This window comes from Coregonus lavaretus, assembly GCF_964263955.1.
Source record: "Coregonus lavaretus genome assembly, chromosome: 31".
Lineage (NCBI taxonomy): Eukaryota > Metazoa > Chordata > Actinopteri > Salmoniformes > Salmonidae > Coregonus > Coregonus lavaretus.
Window position 1 is genome coordinate 34,672,011 of NC_140018.1, and position 20,890 is coordinate 34,692,900.

A 20,890-nucleotide genomic window follows, 5' to 3' on the forward strand; every position below is an offset into this window, starting at 1 on the left:
ATCTGTTCAGCATGGCAGGATGTGAGTTCAATGCATGAGCACCGGATCTGTCTCTACCTCCACACAGAGGTAAAAGGTCAGAGTTCACTGGGGCTTCCTGCTCACCTGTCTGCCCTCTGAGTGGAAGCAGTGCCCATCCCTGGATTCCCAGATCATGGAGGAATGTGAGGGAGATGGAGCAGATCTGTTAAAAAAATACAGAAAGCCATTTAAGTATTTGGAATCTCACCACGTGTCTGCAGTGTTGCTATTTCACAACTTGGTAGGAACATGATCAGTGATGTAACATGATCAATGATGTGTAGCCTATACTGTATAAACACATGTTCAGCCTTTACCGACAGAGGTAATGTAAGTCCTCACTCTAATATAAGCTCACTGTGGATGTTCTATTTTGTAATGGTAACGTCAGCATAGGGTGGTAATTTGGCCTGAGTCCTATGACTTCCTCTGCACCCTGTCACCCCACTCCACTAAGCAGCAAAGTTGCATCCAGGTCGTCTGCCCAGAATGTTACATCGCCAGGCCAAGACAGGTGCCCTAGTAAGGCGGGATTAGGTTGCCACTGGCTGTGCAACCGATGACTGGCTAGACCAGTGGAAAATATGAAAGATAGTGACTTTAAGTCTATAGTATAGACAAGCATCATCTTGGTTGCTGCCCCATGATCAGACTTCTGCCTCACAGAGCGGTGGCATGCAGTGATGTGCTCTTATTGCTTTGTTTTATTAGGCTGGAGTAGAGTACCGAAAGATCATATCCTGTGTGTCTTGAGACTGACTGTCATGTTTAGAAATGTTGACCATATTTTCTTTGGTCACATTGGGTGTTGTAGAGGTCTGCGCAGGACTGATTTCTTCATCCCGCCCGCACCCGCAGCTTTTCATACCGCACCCTGCCTGCACCTGCACCTGCTTGCTTTCAGTCTGACTCCCATTCGCTACTGCAAGAACTGGTCCCAAACCAAACCGCAGTCCCGTATGTTTTTTTTAGGTGTATGTGACTCAGCTCACTTGCCAGCCATGTCCCCAGCAATTTTGCGCCCTATAAGCAATAGTTTAAATTCAGTAGCGGCGAGTGGGTAAAAATACTGCGCAAGCCAAGCTGGTCAAAAAGCCATATTACAACCTGTTGTAAGAATTGCGTTTGCTCTATAACATTCATTCATTCCATTCATTCACACGCCACCGTGATATACAATAAGGCCGTGACAACAAAAAGACAAGTCACACAGTGGTGGAATAAATTCAACTGCACACGTTGGTTTCATCACAAAACCGGACAGCAACATCTGTCCAGTGAAGTCCACCAAGCAAATATTGCATGTAACAAACCGTTAGTTCACCTGCAGTATGGTCAAGCAAGTTTTAAATGACAGTTTACTAAACAACTAATTTAGAACCACGGAGTTACCGCAAGTCAGCACAAAAACAACAGGAGCACTGCCTCCGCTTTTCCAGCACCATTTCAACTTAAACATTTAAACATCAAATCAACAACGATGTATATGCTTAGTTTAATACACTGAAAGCAAACTTTAAAGATGCCAAAAACAATTTAGTCCAATGTTGCTAAGTATGATGTGGCTGTCCATGGTAATGATTTCTGTGTGTGCGCGCATGCACAAGTAAAACAAACGTTTACTCACCCTACTTGTAGACTAGTTGAATGCCAATGCCATCCTCTCTTTCATGTTGGCAAAACGGTCTATGGCTCTGTCATACTTTTTGTTTTTGTTGTCATAGGCTACATAGCTAAAATGCTTGCTAGCCTAACTTCCTCGCATGGGCAACAATGAACCAGCTAAATTAGCCACCTAGTCAACGTGAGCCTACTAGGCTACATATTGAACTTCAATCGTCTCAGGCCAGTGGCACATCATATACATTTATGGTTAGATCAAAATCGCCATTATAATCATTGGCCTGTACAGAGAATTAAGTCAAAACCACAAGTCCAAATCCCCATCTCCATCCATGGCTTAGGAAATTGACTATTTAGCAAGCTAGCTACTGCAGGACATCAACACAAGCAGACCAGAGACAGACAAGTGTTTCTGAAAATGACCGTTTTGCATAGGAAGTCATTTGATTGGTGTGAAGCCAAACTGGCCTCCCGTGGGGGGGCATTTTGCTGCACCAGGACAACCCACAGTTGTGCTCAGCTCAAAGCTGATTGGCTTATTATTATTATTATTTTAAATTTTTTATAAAGGGAGGCCTAATTCTTGCTGGCATCAATCAATCAAATGTTACGGCGACAACATGTTATACTATTTTGGTCCAGACAGCATCAGATACATGAACTACAAATACTGACAGAGTGGAGCCGTTTCCCTCGCTCTGATGATTTATCCAGTGAGATTCAGCCACTTGTGAATTGACGGAAAATTATTAAAACACAGAGATGAGAGAATATTTTATAAATAATGTTTTCTTAATCAAATATTTGGGGAAGCCTGGCTTCCCTTGTCATCTATGAATACACGCCGCTGGTTAAATTACCAGAGATTCTCACGTGGCCCATTTCTATATTAGGCCATCTGTATTACTGGGCTATATCAGCCAGTATGTTGGATGTAGTATGAAGAGAGCAGAGTTGGAGAGACTTGCACTTTCTCTTGAGCTATTTTTATAGCCTACCTTTTTAGGAGTGGGAAGATTTTCAGTAGAAGAAATATGGGTGATCAATATTTGTTTCTATGCAATGTAGTAAACTAGTGCCTAATCATATTTAGGAAGTACATTTCCTTGGAAAGATAACTGCCCGTTCTTCTCCGCCCATGCATAGGCTATAGCCTACTCTATTAAATTGAGACCACATGCACACCTGATTATAGCTATTGAACTTGAAGCAGCAAGAATGATTACAGCGACACATGCTACGTTTTTCATATAGGATAAAGCCTCTTTTAGGAGGATGATTTTCAGGCAGAGACAAACGTGTAATCAATACTTATTGAAAATGAAAAGGCGCACCGCTCGCTCACCATAGTAGCCTAACATGCTGACGCTTTAGTTTAAGTGAAGGGAAATCTTAACGTTACAGCATACAATTACATTCTAGACGATTCTGTGCTTCCAGCTTTGTGGCAACAGTTTGGGGAAGGCCCCTTTCCTGTTTCAGCATGATAATGCACCCGTGCACAACGCGAGGTCCATACAGAAATGGTTTGTCGAGATAGGTGTGGAAGAACTTGACTGGCCTGCACAGAGCCCTGACCTCAACCCCATCGAACACTTTTGGAATTAATTGGAACGCCGACTGCAAGCCAGGCCTAATCGCCCAACAACAGTGCCCAACCTCACTAATGCTCTTGTGGCTGAATGCTGCGGTTACTGGCTTCCAATGTTCCAACATCTAGTGGAAAGCCTTCCCAAAAGAGTGGAGGCTGTTATAGCAGCAAAGGGGGGACCAACTCCATATGAATGCCCATGATTTTGGAATGAGATGTTCGACGAGTCGGTGTCCACATACATTTGGTCATGTAGTGTATGTTGATATGCTTCAGTTTGCTGCCATATGACTGGTTTCACATTTGTCTCCAGCGATTGAGATGAAAATATCAAAAAGTGTAATTTATATTTACAATTCCCTTATCGAAACGGATTACTCATTTACATAGCTCTTATCAAGTTGTAAATTACAGTGCATGGAGAATGGTGTTATTTCTATTGGATAAAATAGAGGCTTTTTCCACTTGGAACCGGTAGGTTTGTTAGACCTTATTAATGGTTTCCTTGCCCGTAAAGGTGGTGGAATTATTAGGTCATAATCTGTAGACGCACCTCCGCCACACTTTTTAATTTAGTCGTTCTCCACCCCAAACGAAAAGCAGGTAAATAGCCTGCTATTCTCATGCTTAAGTTCAAGGTCAGAATACGCCTAGAGAGAGAAGTGCATAAAAGGAAATAATGGTCAATTTATGCACGCTTAACTCGGGTCGGAATCGGGCCTAGTAGCCTAAATTAGATTGAATGTGAAACCCGTTTAGAAACTTGGATTTGACATTAACTCTGACTGGGTATGCCAATTGGCAGTATTTAATCTGTAGCAGGACGTGGTGATCCTGACAGGATTTTTGTCTCTAGTCCTATTTATTCATCACAATATTTGGCTGCGTTGCCCTGCAACTTTGAACATTCACTCACACTACTTTGCACAAATTTGGTCTCTGATAGCCCCCATGTTAATTAATTAATTAATTGATTGATTAATTAAAATTTGCTGATTTGAAAGTGATCGCTTTATGGGAAAGGGCGTCGAGCAATTACAGTAATTCGTTGAGTGGGAGAGCATTTGTATAGAAGTCAAAGCGGTCATTGATTTTCCAGTCTTTTCTTTGTCATAGGCTATTTCTAACTCTTACTGACTGCATACTTCTTAATACCCAGACACAGGAAGTGAGTCACAGGAAATGGCATCATGATGCCTCATCTGCCTTCGCTCTTGTACTGTAGCTTTTCTGAGCGAGGACAAGCATGTGCCCGTGTTAATACACTGGAGAAGCTTTTCGAGTGTCTTGCCAAATCACTGCTCTCTCTGAGAAAGAGCCGGATAGAGGGAGGGAGGGAAGGTGCGACAAGTTCAGCGGAACACCGTTTAGCTGACTGCCGAATTAGAAACTCTACCTTAGGCCCCACTGTCCTGCTGACGGACTACTGTGCCATTTCTCACGGACAATTTCCCAAATGAATGATGATGACAGCCCTGTTATAGATGATCTGTCTCTCTCTCACATAACATAATGGAGGATGTCAGCACTCACTGATGGAGGTATGGCTGCTTGGGTTGTGTGACATTCATCAACCTCTCTGGGGGACTTGGGCCTCCAAGTGTGAAGATCTTTCATATTGTTGTAATGTTTGCTCTCAATTCCTATTCTAATAGGGATTAAAATGACTTTCTAATAGGGATTAAAATGATGTGCGGCGAATAGAGGCCATGATTGATCTGGCGAACGAGTTTTTAAAAATCTTTAACTGATTCAGACATTTTTGTTACAGACGTTTGCATGGTACTGGATAAATAAACCTGACTCTTATTTGGCTGAAGTTGATTGATGCAAGATGTTGAAGGTCTCACCTGTCGAGTTATGTAAAATGGAACAGTTGTACAGTGGGGAAAAAAAGTATTTAGTCAGCCACCAATTGTGCAAGTTCTCCCACTTAAAAAGATGAGAGGCCTGTAATTTTCATCATAGGTACACGTCAACTATGACAGACAAATTGAGAATTTTTTTCCAGAAAATCACGTTGTAGGATTGTTTATGAATTTATTTGCAAATTATGGTGGAAAATAAGTATTTGGTCACCTACAAACAAGCAAGATTTCTGGCTCTCACAGACCTGTAACTTCTTCTTTTAAGAGGCTCCTCTGTCCTCCACTCGTTACCTGTATTAATGGCACCTGTTTGAACTCGTTATCAGTATAAAAGACACCTGTCCACAACCTCAAACAGTCACACTCCAAACTCCACTATGGCCAAGACCAAAGAGCTGTCAAAGGACACCAGAAACAAAATTGTAGACCTGCACCAGGCTGGGAAGACTGAATCTGCAATAGGTAAGCAGCTTGGTTTGAAGAAATCAACTGTGGGAGCAATTATTAGGAAATGGAAGACATACAAGACCACTGATAATCTCCCTCGATCTGGGGCTCCACGCAAGATCTCACCCTGTGGGGTCAAAATGATCACAAGAACGGTGAGCAAAAATCCCAGAACCACACGGGGGGACCTAGTGAATGACCTGCAGAGAGCTGGGACCAAAGTAACAAAGCCTACCGTCAGTAACACACTACGCCGCCAGGGACTCAAATCCTGCAGTGCCAGATGTGTCCCCCTGCTTAAGCCAGTACATGTCCAGGCCCGTCTGAAGTTTGCTAGAGTGCATTTGGATGATCCAGAAGAGGATTGGGAGAATGTCATATGGTCAGATGAAACCAAAATAGAACTTTTTGGTAAAAAAAAAAAACTGTCGTGTTTGGAGGACAAAGAATGCTGAGTTGCATCCAAAGAACACCATACTTACTGTGAAGCATGGGGGTGGAAACATCATGCTTTGGGGCTTTTTTCTGCAAAGGGACCAGGACGACTGATCCGTGTAAAGGAAAGAATGAATGGGGCCATGTATCGTGAGATTTTGAGTGAAAACCTCCTTCCATCAGCAAGGGCATTGAAGATGAAACGTGGCTGGGTCTTTCAGCATGACAATGATCCCAAACACACCGCCCGGGCAACGAAGGAGTGGCTTCGTAAGAAGCATTTCAAGGTCCTGGAGTGGCCTAGCCAGTCTCCAGATCTCAACCCCATAGAAAATCTTTGGAGGGAGTTGAAAGTCCGTGTTGCCCAGCGACAGCCCCAAAACATCACTGCTCTAGAGGAGATCTGCATGGAGGAATGGGCCAAAATACCAGCAACAGTGTGTGAAAACCTTGTGAAGACTTACAGAAAACGTTTGACCTGTGTCATTGCCAACAAAGGGTATATAACAAAGTATTGAGAAACTTTTGTTATTGACCAAATACTTATTTTCCACCATAATTTGCAAATAAATTCATAAAAAATCCTACAATGTGATTTTCTGGAAAAAAAATTCTCATTTTGTCTGTCATAGTTGACGTGTACCTATGATGAAAATTACAGGCCTCTCTAATCTTTTTAAGTGGGAGAACTTGCACAATTGGTGGCTGACTAAATACTTTTTTCCCCCACTGTATGTACTATACAGTGGCTTGCAAAAGTATTCACCCCCCTTGGCATTTTTCCTATCTTGTTGCCTTACAACCTGGAATTAAAATTGATTTTGGGGGGGTTTGTATCATTTGATTTACACAACATGCCTACCACTTTGAAGATGCAAAATATTTTTTGCTGTGAAACAAACAAGAAATAAGACAAAAAAACAGAACTTGAGCGTGCATAACTATTCACCCCCCCAAAGTCAATACTTTGTAGAGCCACCTTTTGCAGCAATTACAGCTGCAGGTCTCTTGGGGTATGTCTCTATAAGCTTGGCACATCGAGCCACTGGAAATTTTGCAGGCAAAACTGCTCCAGCTCCTTCAAGTTGGATGGGTTCCGCTGGTGTACAGCAATCTTTAAGTCATAACACAGATTCTCAATTGGATTGAGGTGTGGGCTTTGACTAGGCCATTCCAAGACATTTAAATGTTTCCCCTTAAACCACTCAAGTATTGCTTTAGCAGTATGCTTAGGGTCATTGTCCTGCTGGAAGGTGAACCTCCATCCCAGTATCAAATCTCTTGAAGACTGAAACAACAGGTTTCCCTCAATAATTTCCCTGTATTTAGCACCATCCATCATTCCTTAAATTCTGACCAGTTTCCCAGTCCCTGCCGATGGAAAAACATCCCCACAGCATGATGCTGCCACCACCATGCTTCACTGGGATGGTGTTCTCGGGGTGATGAGAGGTGTTGGGCTTGTGCCAGACATAACGTTTTCCTTGATGGCCAAAAAGCTCAATTTTAGTCTCATCTGACCAGAGTACCTTCTTCCATATGTTTGGGGAGTCTCCCACATGCCTTTTGGCGAACACCAAATGTTTGCTTATTTTTTTCTTTAAGCAATGGCTTTTTCTGGCCACTCTTCCGTAAAGCCCAGCTCTGTGGAGTATACGGCTTAAAGTGACCCTATGGACAGATACTCCAATCTCCGCTGTGGAGTTTTGCAGCTCCTTCAGGGTTATCTTTGGTCTCTTTGTTGCCTCTGATTAATGCCCTCTTTGCCTGGTCTGTGGTTTTGGTGGGCGGCCCTCTCTTGCCAGGTTTGTTGTGGTGCCATATTCTTTCCATTTTGTAATAATGGATTTAATGGTGCTCCGTGGGATGTTCAAAGTTTCTGATAAAAAATGTTTTTACCCAACCCTGATCTGTACTTCTCCACAACTTTGTCCCTGACCTGTTTGGAGAGCTCCTTGGTCTTCATGGTGCCGCTTACTTGGTGGTGCGCCTTGCTTAGTGGTGTTGCAGACTCTGGGGCCTTTTGACAGATCATGTGACACACAGGTGGACTTGATTTAGCTAATTATGTGACTTCTGAAGGTAATTGGTTGCACCAGATTTTATTTAGGGGCTTCATAGCAAAGGGGGTGAATACATATGCACGCACCACTTTTCCATTATACATTTTTTATAATTTGAGTATGGAAATGCACCAACGGAATAGGCAAACAATGGCTGAGTACCTTCAGCTTCAGTACCTTCAGAAAGGATTCACACCCCTGTACTTTTTCCACGTTTTGTTCTGTTACAGCCTGAATTAAAAATGTATTCAATTGAGATTTTGTGTCACTGGCCTACACACAATACCCCATAATGTGAAAGTGGAATAATGTTTTTAGACATTTTTACAAATTCATTATAATTGAAAAGCTGAATGTCTTGAGTCAATAAGTATTCAACCCCTTTTGTAAGCCAAAATAAATTCAGGAGTAAAAATGTGCTTGACAAGTCACATAAGTTGCATGGAGTCACTCTGTGTGCAATAATAGTGTTTAACATTATGTTTTTATGACTACCTCATCTCTGTACCCCACACATACAATTTATCTGTAAGGTCCCTCAGGCGAGCAGTGAATTTCAAACACAGATTCAACCACAAAGACCAGGTAGATTTTGCCAGTGCCTCGCAAAGAATGGCACCTGTTGGTAGATGGGTAAACAAATAAAAAAGCAGACATTGAATATCCCTTTGAGCATGGTGAAGTTAATAATTACACTTTGGATGGTGTATCAATACACCCAGTCACTACAAAGATACAGGCGTCCTTTCTAACTCAGTTGTCGGAGAGGAAGGAAACCACTCAAGGATTTCACTATGAGGCCAATGGTGACTTTAAAACAGTTATAGAGTTTAATGGCTGTGATAGGAGAAAACTGAGGATGGATCAAAAACATTGTAGTTACTCCACAATATTAGCCTAAATAACAGAGTGAAAAATACAGAATAAAAAATAAACATGCATCCTGTTTGCAATAGGGCACTAAATTAAAACTGCAAAGAAATTAACTATATGACCTGAATACAAAGCGTTATGTTTAGGGCAAATCCAACACATCAATGAGTACGAAAAAATTACAAATCCATTTTAATCCCACCTTGTAACACAACAGAATGTGGAAAAGTAAAAAAGGGTGTGAATACTTTCTGAAGGCACTAACTACCAGCACAGAAAAAAGTTTGTCCATTTGACATCTGAGATGTGGCGCTCCCTTGGCCATGTCATTGAGCACTGTTGCACATTGTGTAGCTCCACCACTCCTTTAAATCTCAAAATCCCCCATTCCCTGGTGAATAACAATGGCTCCTAATCACACCTTTATCTTTCCAAGAGGCTCCTTTTTGTGATGAATTGCAGCACCTCTTCAGGCAATGGGTCCTGACCTTGCTGTGTCAAAAGGGCTAATTCCCCCCAACAAAATTATCTTGATTGAGACACTCAATTAGTAGTGAAGCGTCTCCACAGAAGCCATGTTGAACAGAGGCCTTTGTCTCGGCCAAGCACTTTGTATTATTGAAATTCACCGTGGTAACAAGCCAAACAATTTTATCTTTGTATGGGCGTCCAAGCACTCCCACACGGTTTCAGCTTTGCTGGCCTATTGTCATATCCATTCCCATTTCTCAGTCAGTAGGTTAATTTTAGATTACTAATTGTTTTTTTGTGAACCAGATGAGCGTTGTATCTGAAAGGGATGAGGCATGGACAAAGCATGTTCGCCTGAAGTTGTCATGAATTTTGATCGATGGGCTAGTATGCGACCAGTCCTGTACACTATTTGTTGAATGTGCTGCCAGATGTACAGGAAATGACACGCAACTCTCATCCTCTCTTCGTCTTTATGGTCAAGCTGTAATGGTTAGGTATAGGCCTACGTTTAGTATGGGAGCATTACATAATGTCCATTTAAACAGTCGTATTGTTGGATTTCATAATGTCTCAGTGTATATCTAGCTGTTGTCTTGACATGTTAATATCGAATTGGAAATCTGCCAAGAATCTATTGATAAACACTTACACCGTTTCCTACGATTAGTTTCAGGAGAGAGCTATCACTTGTGCTCTTTCAGCGGGGTAACTCAAGCATGTAATCGGAGGACTGTGCTAACTTGAGCATTTAAGAATGTTCCATTCTCTCAATATGACGAATACCCACTGAAAACAATCGATGAAAGGTTTCCTCAGAACTGCTGGATATACTGTAGATCAGATGTCATATCTCCTAGCAACGGCCTAAAGAGAGCTCTTACCACTGGCCAAACATTTTCTGTCTGTCATCGTTAAAACTGAAAGGGATGAGAACTCAATGACTCTACAGAATTCGTGTGTATCAGGCTATGCCACCAGAGTTTTATACTCTTTGATGCCACTGAAGCCGTAGGCACATTTTCACATTTGTGTGGACAATCACATAAAAATAAAAAAAAGCATGGCCAGCCGTAGCAAAATGCTTGTTGAAATTCTCGATTATTGTAGATTTATCGGTGGTGACAGTGTTTCCTAGCCTCAGTGCAGTGGGCAGTTGGGAGGAGGTACTCTTATTTTCCATGGACTTTACAGTGTCCCAAAACTTTTTGGAGTTAGTGCTACAGCTTTTTGTGTTAATGTAAGCTCTAGTGTTATTGTTGCCATCAGGAGTGTGACGCAGAAGACTTGTGGAGAGCAGAATCAATCACCTTTGCATAATTCAAGACTGTTGCTTTGTGAGGAGTTAAGTTAGCCATTGTTATGTAAAAGCTGAAAAGCCTTGGCTCCAAGTCAGACCAGATCAAAATCACATTTTATTTGTCACATGCTTTGTGAACAACAGGTGTAGACTAACAGTGTAATGCTTAATAATGGGTCCTTTTCCAACAATGCAGAGTTAAATAATAAAATAGAAATATCTCAGCTGGTAGGGCACGGTGCTTGTAACGCCAGGGTAGTGGGTTCGATCCCCGGGACCACCCATACACAAAAATGTATGTAAGTCTCTTTGGATAAAAGCGTCTGCTAAGTGGCATATTATATTATAAAAATACAGTGAATAACGATAACGAGTAAAAATAACATGGCTATATACAGGGAGTTCCAGTACCGAGTCGATGTGCAGGGGTACAAGGTAATTGAGGTAGTTAGGTAGGTTTGTCACAATACCAGTATCGCGATACTCAGAGGTATCGTGGCAAGGAAACAAAACATGAAGCAGACTAAATTTATTGTGGAAAACAGCCCTAATGTTGGAAACAAGCAGTGTTGTAACACAGTCACGTTTCTGTTCGAAGCTATAGCACACAGTATTTTACATACAGTAGGTTTTTTTAAGGACCAAAGAGTTTAGTCTGTTTTTCCTTTTTGCCATGGAAAATCAGGTATCGTTGTATCGAGATACTGGTATCGTAGTCCCATGAAGCTCAGTTGGTAGAGCATGGCGTTTGCCACGCCAGGGTTGTGGGTTCGATTCCCACGGGGGGCAGTATGAAAATGTATTCATTCACTAACCTGTAAGTCGCTCTGGATAAGAGTGTCTGCTAAATGACTAAAATGTCAAATGTAAATGTAACAACCCTAAGTTAGGTAGGGGTAAAGTGACTAGGCAACAGGATTGCTAATAGATAGTATCAGCAGCGTATGTGGTGTCAGTATGCTGCATGTATGCACATGTTGTGTGTGGGCGCATGTAGTGTATGTGTTGGGGTGTCGGTGTGAGTGTGTGGGTAGAGTCCGTGCAGGAGAGTTAGTGCAAAAAAGTGTCAATTCCGGTAGTTCGGTTAGCTATTTAGCAGTCATGGCTTGGTGGTAGAAGCTATTCAGGGTCCGGTTGGTTCCAGACTTAATACACTGGTAATGCTTGGCGTGCGGTAGCAGAGAAAACAGTCTATAGCTTAGGTGGCTGGAGTCTGACAATTTTTTGGGTCTTCCTCTGACACCGCCTGGTATAGAGGACCTGAATGGCAGGGAGGTGTGTGTATTTACATGATCCAAAAAAAAGAGCTTTTCCTTGTTAAACAAAGCCACAGCGTGCCTGAGAGGGCAAAACTCCTCTATGTTGTGTTCTCACGAGAGATAACTCATAAACATAACATGAGATAGGAAAGCAACTGGACCCTAAAGAGGACTCCTGACATTTAGCATATTCTATACTAGTCTTGGAGAGAATATAAGCTGTTAAGCCAAATACCTTAAAACACCACGCCACTTTGGTTTCAAAATGGACATGGGGCCCGTCTTTAGCATCGCGGCTCATTAAAGCGGATCTCTCTTGTGTTCCATTCTCTCCTGGATGATTTACATTGGCACCCTCTATTCAATAGACGGCCAAACCGACTCCCTCATTAACCATGCGGCCTGTAGTGCGTTATTGACAGTTCTACAGCTGCACCATTGAGAGGATCTTGACTGGCTGCATCACCACTTGGTACGACAAGCTCTTCAGCTGCACCAAGTTCTTCAGCTGCACCAAGTTCTACAGCTGCACCATTGAGAGCATCTTGACTGGCTGCCGAGGGTGCCTTGCAGTTGCCGTACCAAGCGATGATGCAGCCAGTCAAGATGCTCTCAATGGTGCAGCTGTAGAATTTGAGGTCCGCTGGATCCATGGCCCAGTGAGACACGGGTGCCGCCCCACATAGATGGAAATGGAAAAGTCTGAGCCTTTTGGGTAAAACACTTGGGTAAATCCTCAGTGGAAATGCAGAATGAGTCAGCAAGACCCTACCAGAACCATGGGGGATTCCACTTACAATCTTCCTTTGGTTTGTCCAACTCTCTGGCTTTAGCTCTATAGCAATACCCGAACAGTCTCTCCAGGTCTCCAGCGGGGTAGCTCTACTGTTAAATACGCACTGTCGTCCAAGTGAGTTAAATTACAAAATAAGCTCGTCCATTTGTTATATGGGAGGCCCTTTGTTGTCACCCACCCATGTTAGTATGAAGTTAGTTTCCTCCTTTGTGGCGACTCCTGTGTTTAGTGTCAATAGGGCGCTACGGGCCGCACGGTTAATGAAGGAGTCTGTTTGGCCGTCCATTGAATAGAGGGTGCCAATGTAAATCAGCCAGGAGAGAATGGAGCCCAAGAGGGATATGCTTTAATGAGCTGAGATGCTAAAGACTAGCCCATTTCTATTTTGAAACCAAAGTGGCGTGGTGTTTTAAGGCATTTGGCTTAATGGCTTATTTTAAGGCGACACTTTCGCTCCAAGACCGGTATAGAATATGCTAAATGTCAGGAGTCCTCTTTAGGGTCCAGTTCCTATCTCGAGTTATGGTTGAGTTATCTCTCGTGAGAGCACAACATAGAGGAGTTATCGCCCTCTCAGGCACGCTGTGGCTTTTTTTAACAAGGAAAGCTATTTTTGGATCATGTAAATAGACATAGTCCCCTTTCAGAAATGTCCACTTTCATGAGAACTTTTCTCACCTTGAAGACAACTCTGATCCAACTTGTTCCAAAATGTAGGCCTACAAGTTGTAATTTGCCATTAGATGTTGATGTTTAATATGATGGCCTAGCTAGGAATCTTGAGGTATTTAGTGCACATTCACTGTGGTCCTGAATGGCTCAGTTGGTTGAGCGTGGTGCTTACAAGGCCAGGATTGTGGTTTCGATTCCCGGCGCCACCCATATGTAAAACTGCGTGCATGCATGACTGTAAGTCTCCTTGGATAAAAGCATCTGCTAAAATGGCATGTATGATGTGTCCACTAACTCCACTTGTGTTGTCTTTTCCAGTGATGGAATGGGGCGACGACGTAAGGCCCCTTTCTGAAGAGGAAGCCATGGTCATCGTCAACCACCAAGCCACAGGGGACGTGTGCACCCTCATGATGTGCTTGCAGGACAAGGGCACGGTAAGATACTCCTCCAAAGTTGGCAAACGTCGCCTCCTAGACCAGTATTTTTTATTTTTAAACCTCTCCAATTTATTGTAGCCCTGAACTAGCTCACTGATTTTGACCTAATCAAGGGCTTGATAATTAGTTGACAAGTTCAATCAGGTGTGCTAGCTCTGAAATAGTTCAAATACATGGCTGGGGGTCCCTGAGGAGAGGTTTGAGAACCCCTGTCCTAGACTATTATAATAATAATAATAATAATAATAATATGCCATTTAGCAGACGCTTTTATCCAAAGCGACTTACAGTCATGTGTGCATACATTTTTACGTATGGGTGGTCCCGGGGATCGAACCCACTACGCTGTCGTTACAAGCGCCATGCTCTACCAATTGAGCTACAGAGGACCACATGAGATCTCAAGATAATACGAATCAATTCAAGTGAATTCAGGGATGAAACCGACATGGAAGTGACAATTGAAAATCTTAAATGTAAGAGGTAGGACTATTTCTTTAAACAAATTGTGTTAAATGTCTGGAATTGACTGGTACTAAAATTAATTGAACTCTTTCAACCAACTCAGGGGCACTTGATTAAGATCTGAAATGTGGTTGGATGATTGGGTGTCTGGGGATTTCTAGTTTCATGGTCTGGGTGTGATATGTTTATTATCCTGAGAACTGATGGTTGTGTGTGGGTTGGAATGTTTATTAAAGCAGTTATGTTCTATCATACTATTTATTCAATGAAGGTAGGCTGACTTTGCATTATTGCATAATATTACTTGAGTATCAGATGAATGATGTTACTGAAATTACTAGCTAGCCATTGTAGCAGCAGGACCAATTGACTATCTAGGATCCACTCACTATCTGGAATGTTTGTATATTTTTTTATTTTTTTAGGGGTGTAGATCAGCTTTAATATTGCAGATAGATTGTAGCTTCCATCAATGTAATTGTCTGCATCATTTCCAAACCTCCATATATATATATATATATATACAGTGGGGGAAAAAAGTATTTAGTCAGCCACCAATTGTGCAAATTCTCCCACTTAAAAAGATGAGAGAGGCCTGTAATCCAGAAAATCACATTGTAGGATTTTTAATGAATTTATTTGCTAATTATGGTGGAAAATAAGTATTTGGTCACCTACAAACAAGCAAGATTTCTGGCTCTCACAGACCTGTAACTTCTTCTTTAAGAGGCTCCTCTGTTCTCCACTCGTTACCTGTATTAATGGCACCTGTTTGAACTCGTTATCAGTATAAAAGACACCTGTCTACAACCTCAAACAGTCACACTCCAAACTCCACTATGGCCAAGACCAAAGAGCTGTCAAAGGACACCAGAAACAAAATTGTAGACCTGCACCAGGCTGGGAAGACTGAATCTGCAATAGGTAAGCAGCTTGGTTTGAAGAAATCAACTGTGGGAGCAATTATTAGGAAATGGAAGACATACAAGACCACTGATAATCTCCCTCAATCTGGGGCTCCACGCAAGATCTCACCCCGTGGGGTCAAAATGATCACAAGAACGGTGAGCAAAAATCCCAGAACCACACGGGGGGACCTAGTGAATGACCTGCAGAGAGCTGGGACCAAAGTAACAAAGCCTACCATCAGGAACACACTACGCCGCCAGGGACTCAACTCCTGCAGTGCCAGACGTGTCCCTCTGCTTAAGCCAGTACATGTCCAGGCCCGTCTGAAGTTTGCTAGAGTGCATTTGGATGATCCAGAAGAGGATTGGGAGAATGTCATATGGTCAGATGAAACCAAAATAGAACTTTTTGGTAAAAAACTCAATTCGTCGTGTTTGGAGGACAAAGAATGCTGAGTTGCATCCAAAGAACACCATACCTACTGTGAAGCATGGGGGTGGAAACATCATGCTTTGGGGCTGTTTTTCTGCAAAGGGACCAGGACGACTGATCCGTGTAAAGGAAAGAATGAATGGGGCCATGTATCGTGAGATTTTGAGTGAAAACCTCCTTCCATCAGCAAGGGCATTGAAGATGAAACGTGGCTGGGTCTTTCAGCATGACAAAGATCCCAAACACACCGCCCGGGCAACGAAGGAGTGGCTTCGTAAGAAGCATTTCAAGGTCCTGGAGTGGCCTAGCCAGTCTCCAGATCTCAACCCCATAGAAAATCTTTGGAGGGAGTTGAAAGTCCGTGTTGCCCAGCGACAGCCCCAAAACATCACTGCTCTAGAGGAGATCTGCATGGAGGAATGGGCCAAAATACCAGCAACAGTGTGTGAAAACCTTGTGAAGACTTACAGAAAACGTTTGACCTGTGTCATTGCCAGCAAAGGGTATATAACAAAGTATTGAGAAACTTTTGTTATTGACCAAATACTTATTTTCCACCATAATTTGCAAATAAATTCATAAAAAATCCTACAATGTGATTTTCTGGATTTGTTTTTCTCATTTTGTCTGTCATAGTTGACGTGTACCTATGATGAAAATTACAGGGCTCTCTCATATTTTTAAGTGGGAGAACTTGCACAATTGGTGGCTGACTAAATACTTTTTTTCCCCACTGAATCTCTGAACACCATCCATGTTTTATTTATTTTTGCCATATATTTTTCAACTTTGCTGTGATGTTTCACAAACGTTCTGAACCTTTCTATTCTCATAGTTTCTACAGATTGTAAATTAAAGATAATTTTTTTTGCTAAAAGTATTATTATATTATTGATCAATTATAGAGTTAGCTCCAGGTAAATGTTTCAATCCTTTAGCCATTCCTGGACCTGTGACCAAAAACAAGCTACAAATGGACAGTACCAAAACAAATGATCTAATGATTCTCTCTTTGCAGCAAAATCTGCAGAGCTGGGATGGTTGTATCCCATATATATATATATATATATATATATATATATATATATATCATTCGATTGGTTGCAAGAATTTTGTATAATTTGAATTGAAAAATTCTACGTTTTTAATCTGGCGTCGTTTTGTGTATCAGATCATAAACCATATGCCATGGAATCGGTACATCAAAAATCTCTTCCCGACTATTTTGCAATCTATTTGGTACAGCTGTCAATTCTTTAGTCCTTAAATTAAACTGGTATACTTTTTTATTTATCACAATTGTCTTTAACCAATGTGGGTCTTTTAATGCAGGGCCGACAGACAAGTTCCTTACTTTTTCCCCCTTACACTTGTCTCTAACATTTTTGCGGTAATGCTGCAATTAGTTAGTTGTAATTGAGTAGTGCAGACATTTCCATATATTTTTGTTTGCTGCATGTGTGACATCACTCCACCAGTCCTATTTATGATATAATTTACAAAGATTATACCTTTGTTTTTTTTATCATAACAAATTGTATTTGTCACATGCGCCGAATACAGCAGGTGTAGACCTTACCGTGAAATGCTTACTTACAAGCCCTTAACCAACAATGCAGTTCAAGAAATAGAGTTAAGAAAATATTTACTAAATAAAATAAAGTAAAAAATAAATAAAAGGAACACAATAAAATAACAATAACGAGGCTATATACAGGGGGTTCCGGTACCGAGTCAATGTGCGGGGGTACATGTTAGTCGAGGTAATTATAGGTCCTGGATGGCAGGAAGCTTGGCCCCAGTGATGTACTGGGCTGTACGCACTACCCTCTGTAGCGCCTTATGGTCGGAAGCCGAGCAGTTGCCATAACTGGCGGTGATGCAACCAGTCAGGATGCTCTCGATGGTGCAGCTGTATAACTTTTTGAAGATCTGGGGACCCATGCGTCCTCTGTGGATCTGTTGGGGCGATATGCGAATTGGAGTAGGTCTAGGGTTTCCGGGATGATGGTGTTGATGTAAGCCATGACCAGCCTTTCAAAGCACTTCATGGCAACCGATGAGTGCTACGGGGCGGTAGTCATTTTGGCAGGTTACCTTCGCTTTCTTGGGCACAGGGACTATGGTGGTCAATTAGTATATTTGAGTTTAACCATTATTTGTTGTATTATTTGTTCTGTCTTTTCTGGTGGATTAAACAAAAATTGCAACCAACTTTCTATGGCTTGTTTTAAAAATAGATATATTTTGGAGAGGATTTCATTTTCAAATAACCTGGAATGGGTTTGCCAAAGATGAGATATCGTCATTTTCCTCTTGCATATTTGCCCAAAATGACAGTTCTACTGGGTCAAAGTAAACGATAGATCGGATAAAAGGACAGAGGCAATGACCAAACACCTCAGCCTGAAGTTCAGTTTTGTTTTGTCTTGAATGTCTAATTTGAAGGCGTTTTAAGTGTTCAAGAGTTTTGCAAATTGAGTGTTGAAAAAGTAATTTATTGTTAAAGTCAAACAGCATTCACGGCCCACGTTAGCTTAATCATTGGCTCAGTCGGACATACAGTACTTTACATTCTTTCCAGTCCAGTGATAACAGTCAAAGGCATATTTTGTGTCGACACCATTAGTAAAATGAATTACCACCCTTTTTTATTTTAGGAAACAAGCTTACAGTATCCATCTAGTGAAGTGCTGTTTCTGGGCCAGGGCTGTAGCAGCAGACATACAAACACATACACAAATATATCCATCCACACATTCACTCATATACACAGAAACACACATCCACACATTGATTGTGACAGCCCTACTCAGAGCGCTGCTGGCTAATACTGTACTCTGGCTAGCCAGCAGGTATCGCATTCTCAGCCTCCCTCCCGTTTAACCTGAAATGATTGGCCTGTCTTGTGTTGGGATGTGAGGTCCCTCTCCCTCAGCCAGTGTCTGTGTCCCAAGCTCACTGGTTGTGTCCCAAATTGCACCCTATTCCCTATATAGAGCACTACTTTTGACCAGAGCCCTTATGGGCCCTGGTTAAAAGGAAGCACTGTAAAGGGAATAGGGTGTCATTTGGGACGTACACAATCAGGCCCAAACATCGTCACGGCCTTGGCTCAGCTGCAAAAGGCCAATCGATAGGTTTACTTAATCCAATTACTATTTATCTGGCCCACTCCTTCTCCTCTGGCAGCACTGCTGCTACCATGCTGTCCAAATACTGTCTGTCTCCATGCTTCAGGGGTGAACTGTGACCATGACGGTTGTGGCTTTGAACTGTCTTACAGAGGGAGGATGACTCCTGATGTTTTCACTAGCAGTGAATTAATATTGACTGAGTGACAGGGACATTTGGATGGAATGGTATAAAATACAAATGTTTTCACCTGTTCATCTCCTGTTAGTCCCCTGTAGCCCAGTTGGTAGAGCATGGCGCTTGCAACGCCAGGGTTGTGGGTTCGTTTCCCACGGGGGGCCAGTATGAAAATGTATGCACTCACTAACTGTAAGTCGCTCTGGATAAGAGCGTCTGCTAAATGACTGTAATGTAAATGGTCTGCGAGGTTTGTTAGTTGATAGGCTGCTATATCTACAGTGAATTGTTTCTATGAACTTCCAGCCTGGTGTCCAGTTTGTGTGCTTTTAGCCAACTCCTCTCTGTGTTTGTTCATTGCCATGCCAAACATGACACTAAGAAGAGTTGGCTACAGTTTGTGACCTAGGCTAATAAACTAGATCTCTACCAACTGGGAAAAAAAGAACCATGTGATAGAGCTGCCTAGAAATGGCTGTGGTTTCTGCAGGCCAGTCGACAGTCATACTGTAAAACTTCACAGAACTGCCCTAAACATCTCCCCCTCTGTGGTGGGTAGAGCCACTGGGGAAGGGGCTGGTGCTCCTGTCCTGTTCTCCCTCCAGGATAGTACAGTCCTTGGTGGAGGAAGACTGCCAACCCCACACGCAGCCCTATGCTATCCCAGGGATGAGCCCTTAGTTTGGAGGGTTAAGGTTTTTTTTCTACTGGGGCTGCCCGGAGGAGGAGGTGAGCGGGGGCTAGTTGAGCTGTGGTGCACCAACATGACATGATCCGCCTCACCAACTGCATCCTCAGCCCAGTTATCCTCTTAATGCCTAAAGTTCCAGAAGGGACCAAAGCTTCTCAGTGGGACCTAGAGTTATGTAGATTGTTTGTGTGCCTGTGTGTGTGCCTGCCTGCCTGCCTACCTATGGCTATATAGACTGTGTGTGTGTGCAGACCATGATGGCTACATACAGTGTGTGCAGACTGCAGACCTATGACTTCATAGTTTCAGCGTGCATGTGTGTGCCTACCTATAGATTGTGTGCGACCAGTCTGTAATGTTCTCTCCTTTAGGTGGTGCGGAAGATGATGTGGTTGATGGACCACGTGTTCAAGTACACCAACTTTGGCCTGGTGTCTCTCATCCACGGGGACTTCTTCATCAGACAGGTGAGACAGACATACTCTCAGAGACCTCTATCTATCTGGGAGAGCGGCTTTTGCTCGGCCATCGGCTGACGGCTGATAACTATACGTTATCACAACTGTTTTTGTGATAGGATGTTTGTATGTGGTCTGGCTGGTTTACCGGTCATGCCGCATCCTCCAGCACACATCCAGTGTTGGGATAGGTTTGAATATGTCCGACTGCACTTTGACACACTGTCATCGTCTCGATCTGTTCAATGAAATCAGAAATAACTTAACATATATACTGAACACAAATATAAACGCAACATGTAAAGTCTTGGTCCCATGTTTCATGAGCTAAAGTAAAAGATCTCAGAAATGTTCCATACGCACAAAATGCTTATTTCTCTCAAATTTTGTGCACACATTTGTTTACAGCCCTGTTAGTGAGCATTTCTCCTTTGCCAAGATCATTACACAGATGCACCTTGTGCTGGGAACAATAAAAGGTCACTCTAAAATGTGCAGTTTTGTCACACAACACAATGCTACAGATGTCTCAAGTTTTGAGGGAGCATGCAATTTCTCTACCATAAGCCACCTCCAACGTAGTTTTAGAGAATTTGGCAGTACATCCAACCGGTCTCACAACCGCAGACCATGCCATCCCAGGACCTCCAAATCCGTCTTCTTCACCTGCGGGATCATCTGAGACGAGCCACCCGAAATAGCTGATGAAACTGAGGAGTATTTCTGTCTGTATTAAAGCCCTTTTGCGGGGAAAAACTCATTCT

The 20,890-nt window shown here is 42.5% G+C and overlaps 1 protein-coding gene across 4 annotated transcripts in view; it reads left to right on the forward strand.

Annotated features, from left to right (window-relative positions):
* Nucleotides 1–20,890, forward strand: part of LOC311106931 (acyl-CoA:lysophosphatidylglycerol acyltransferase 1-like) — a 63,008-nt gene that overhangs the window by 11,041 nt on the left and 31,077 nt on the right. For all 4 annotated transcript variants that reach the window (XM_084149324.1, XM_084149327.1, XM_084149325.1 and 1 more), the window contains 2 exons: nucleotides 13,738–13,856; nucleotides 20,040–20,135. In XM_084149324.1, coding sequence (XP_084005450.1) covers nucleotides 13,738–13,856; nucleotides 20,040–20,135 — 215 coding nt within the window. The remainder of the gene's footprint in view (nucleotides 1–13,737; nucleotides 13,857–20,039; nucleotides 20,136–20,890) is intronic.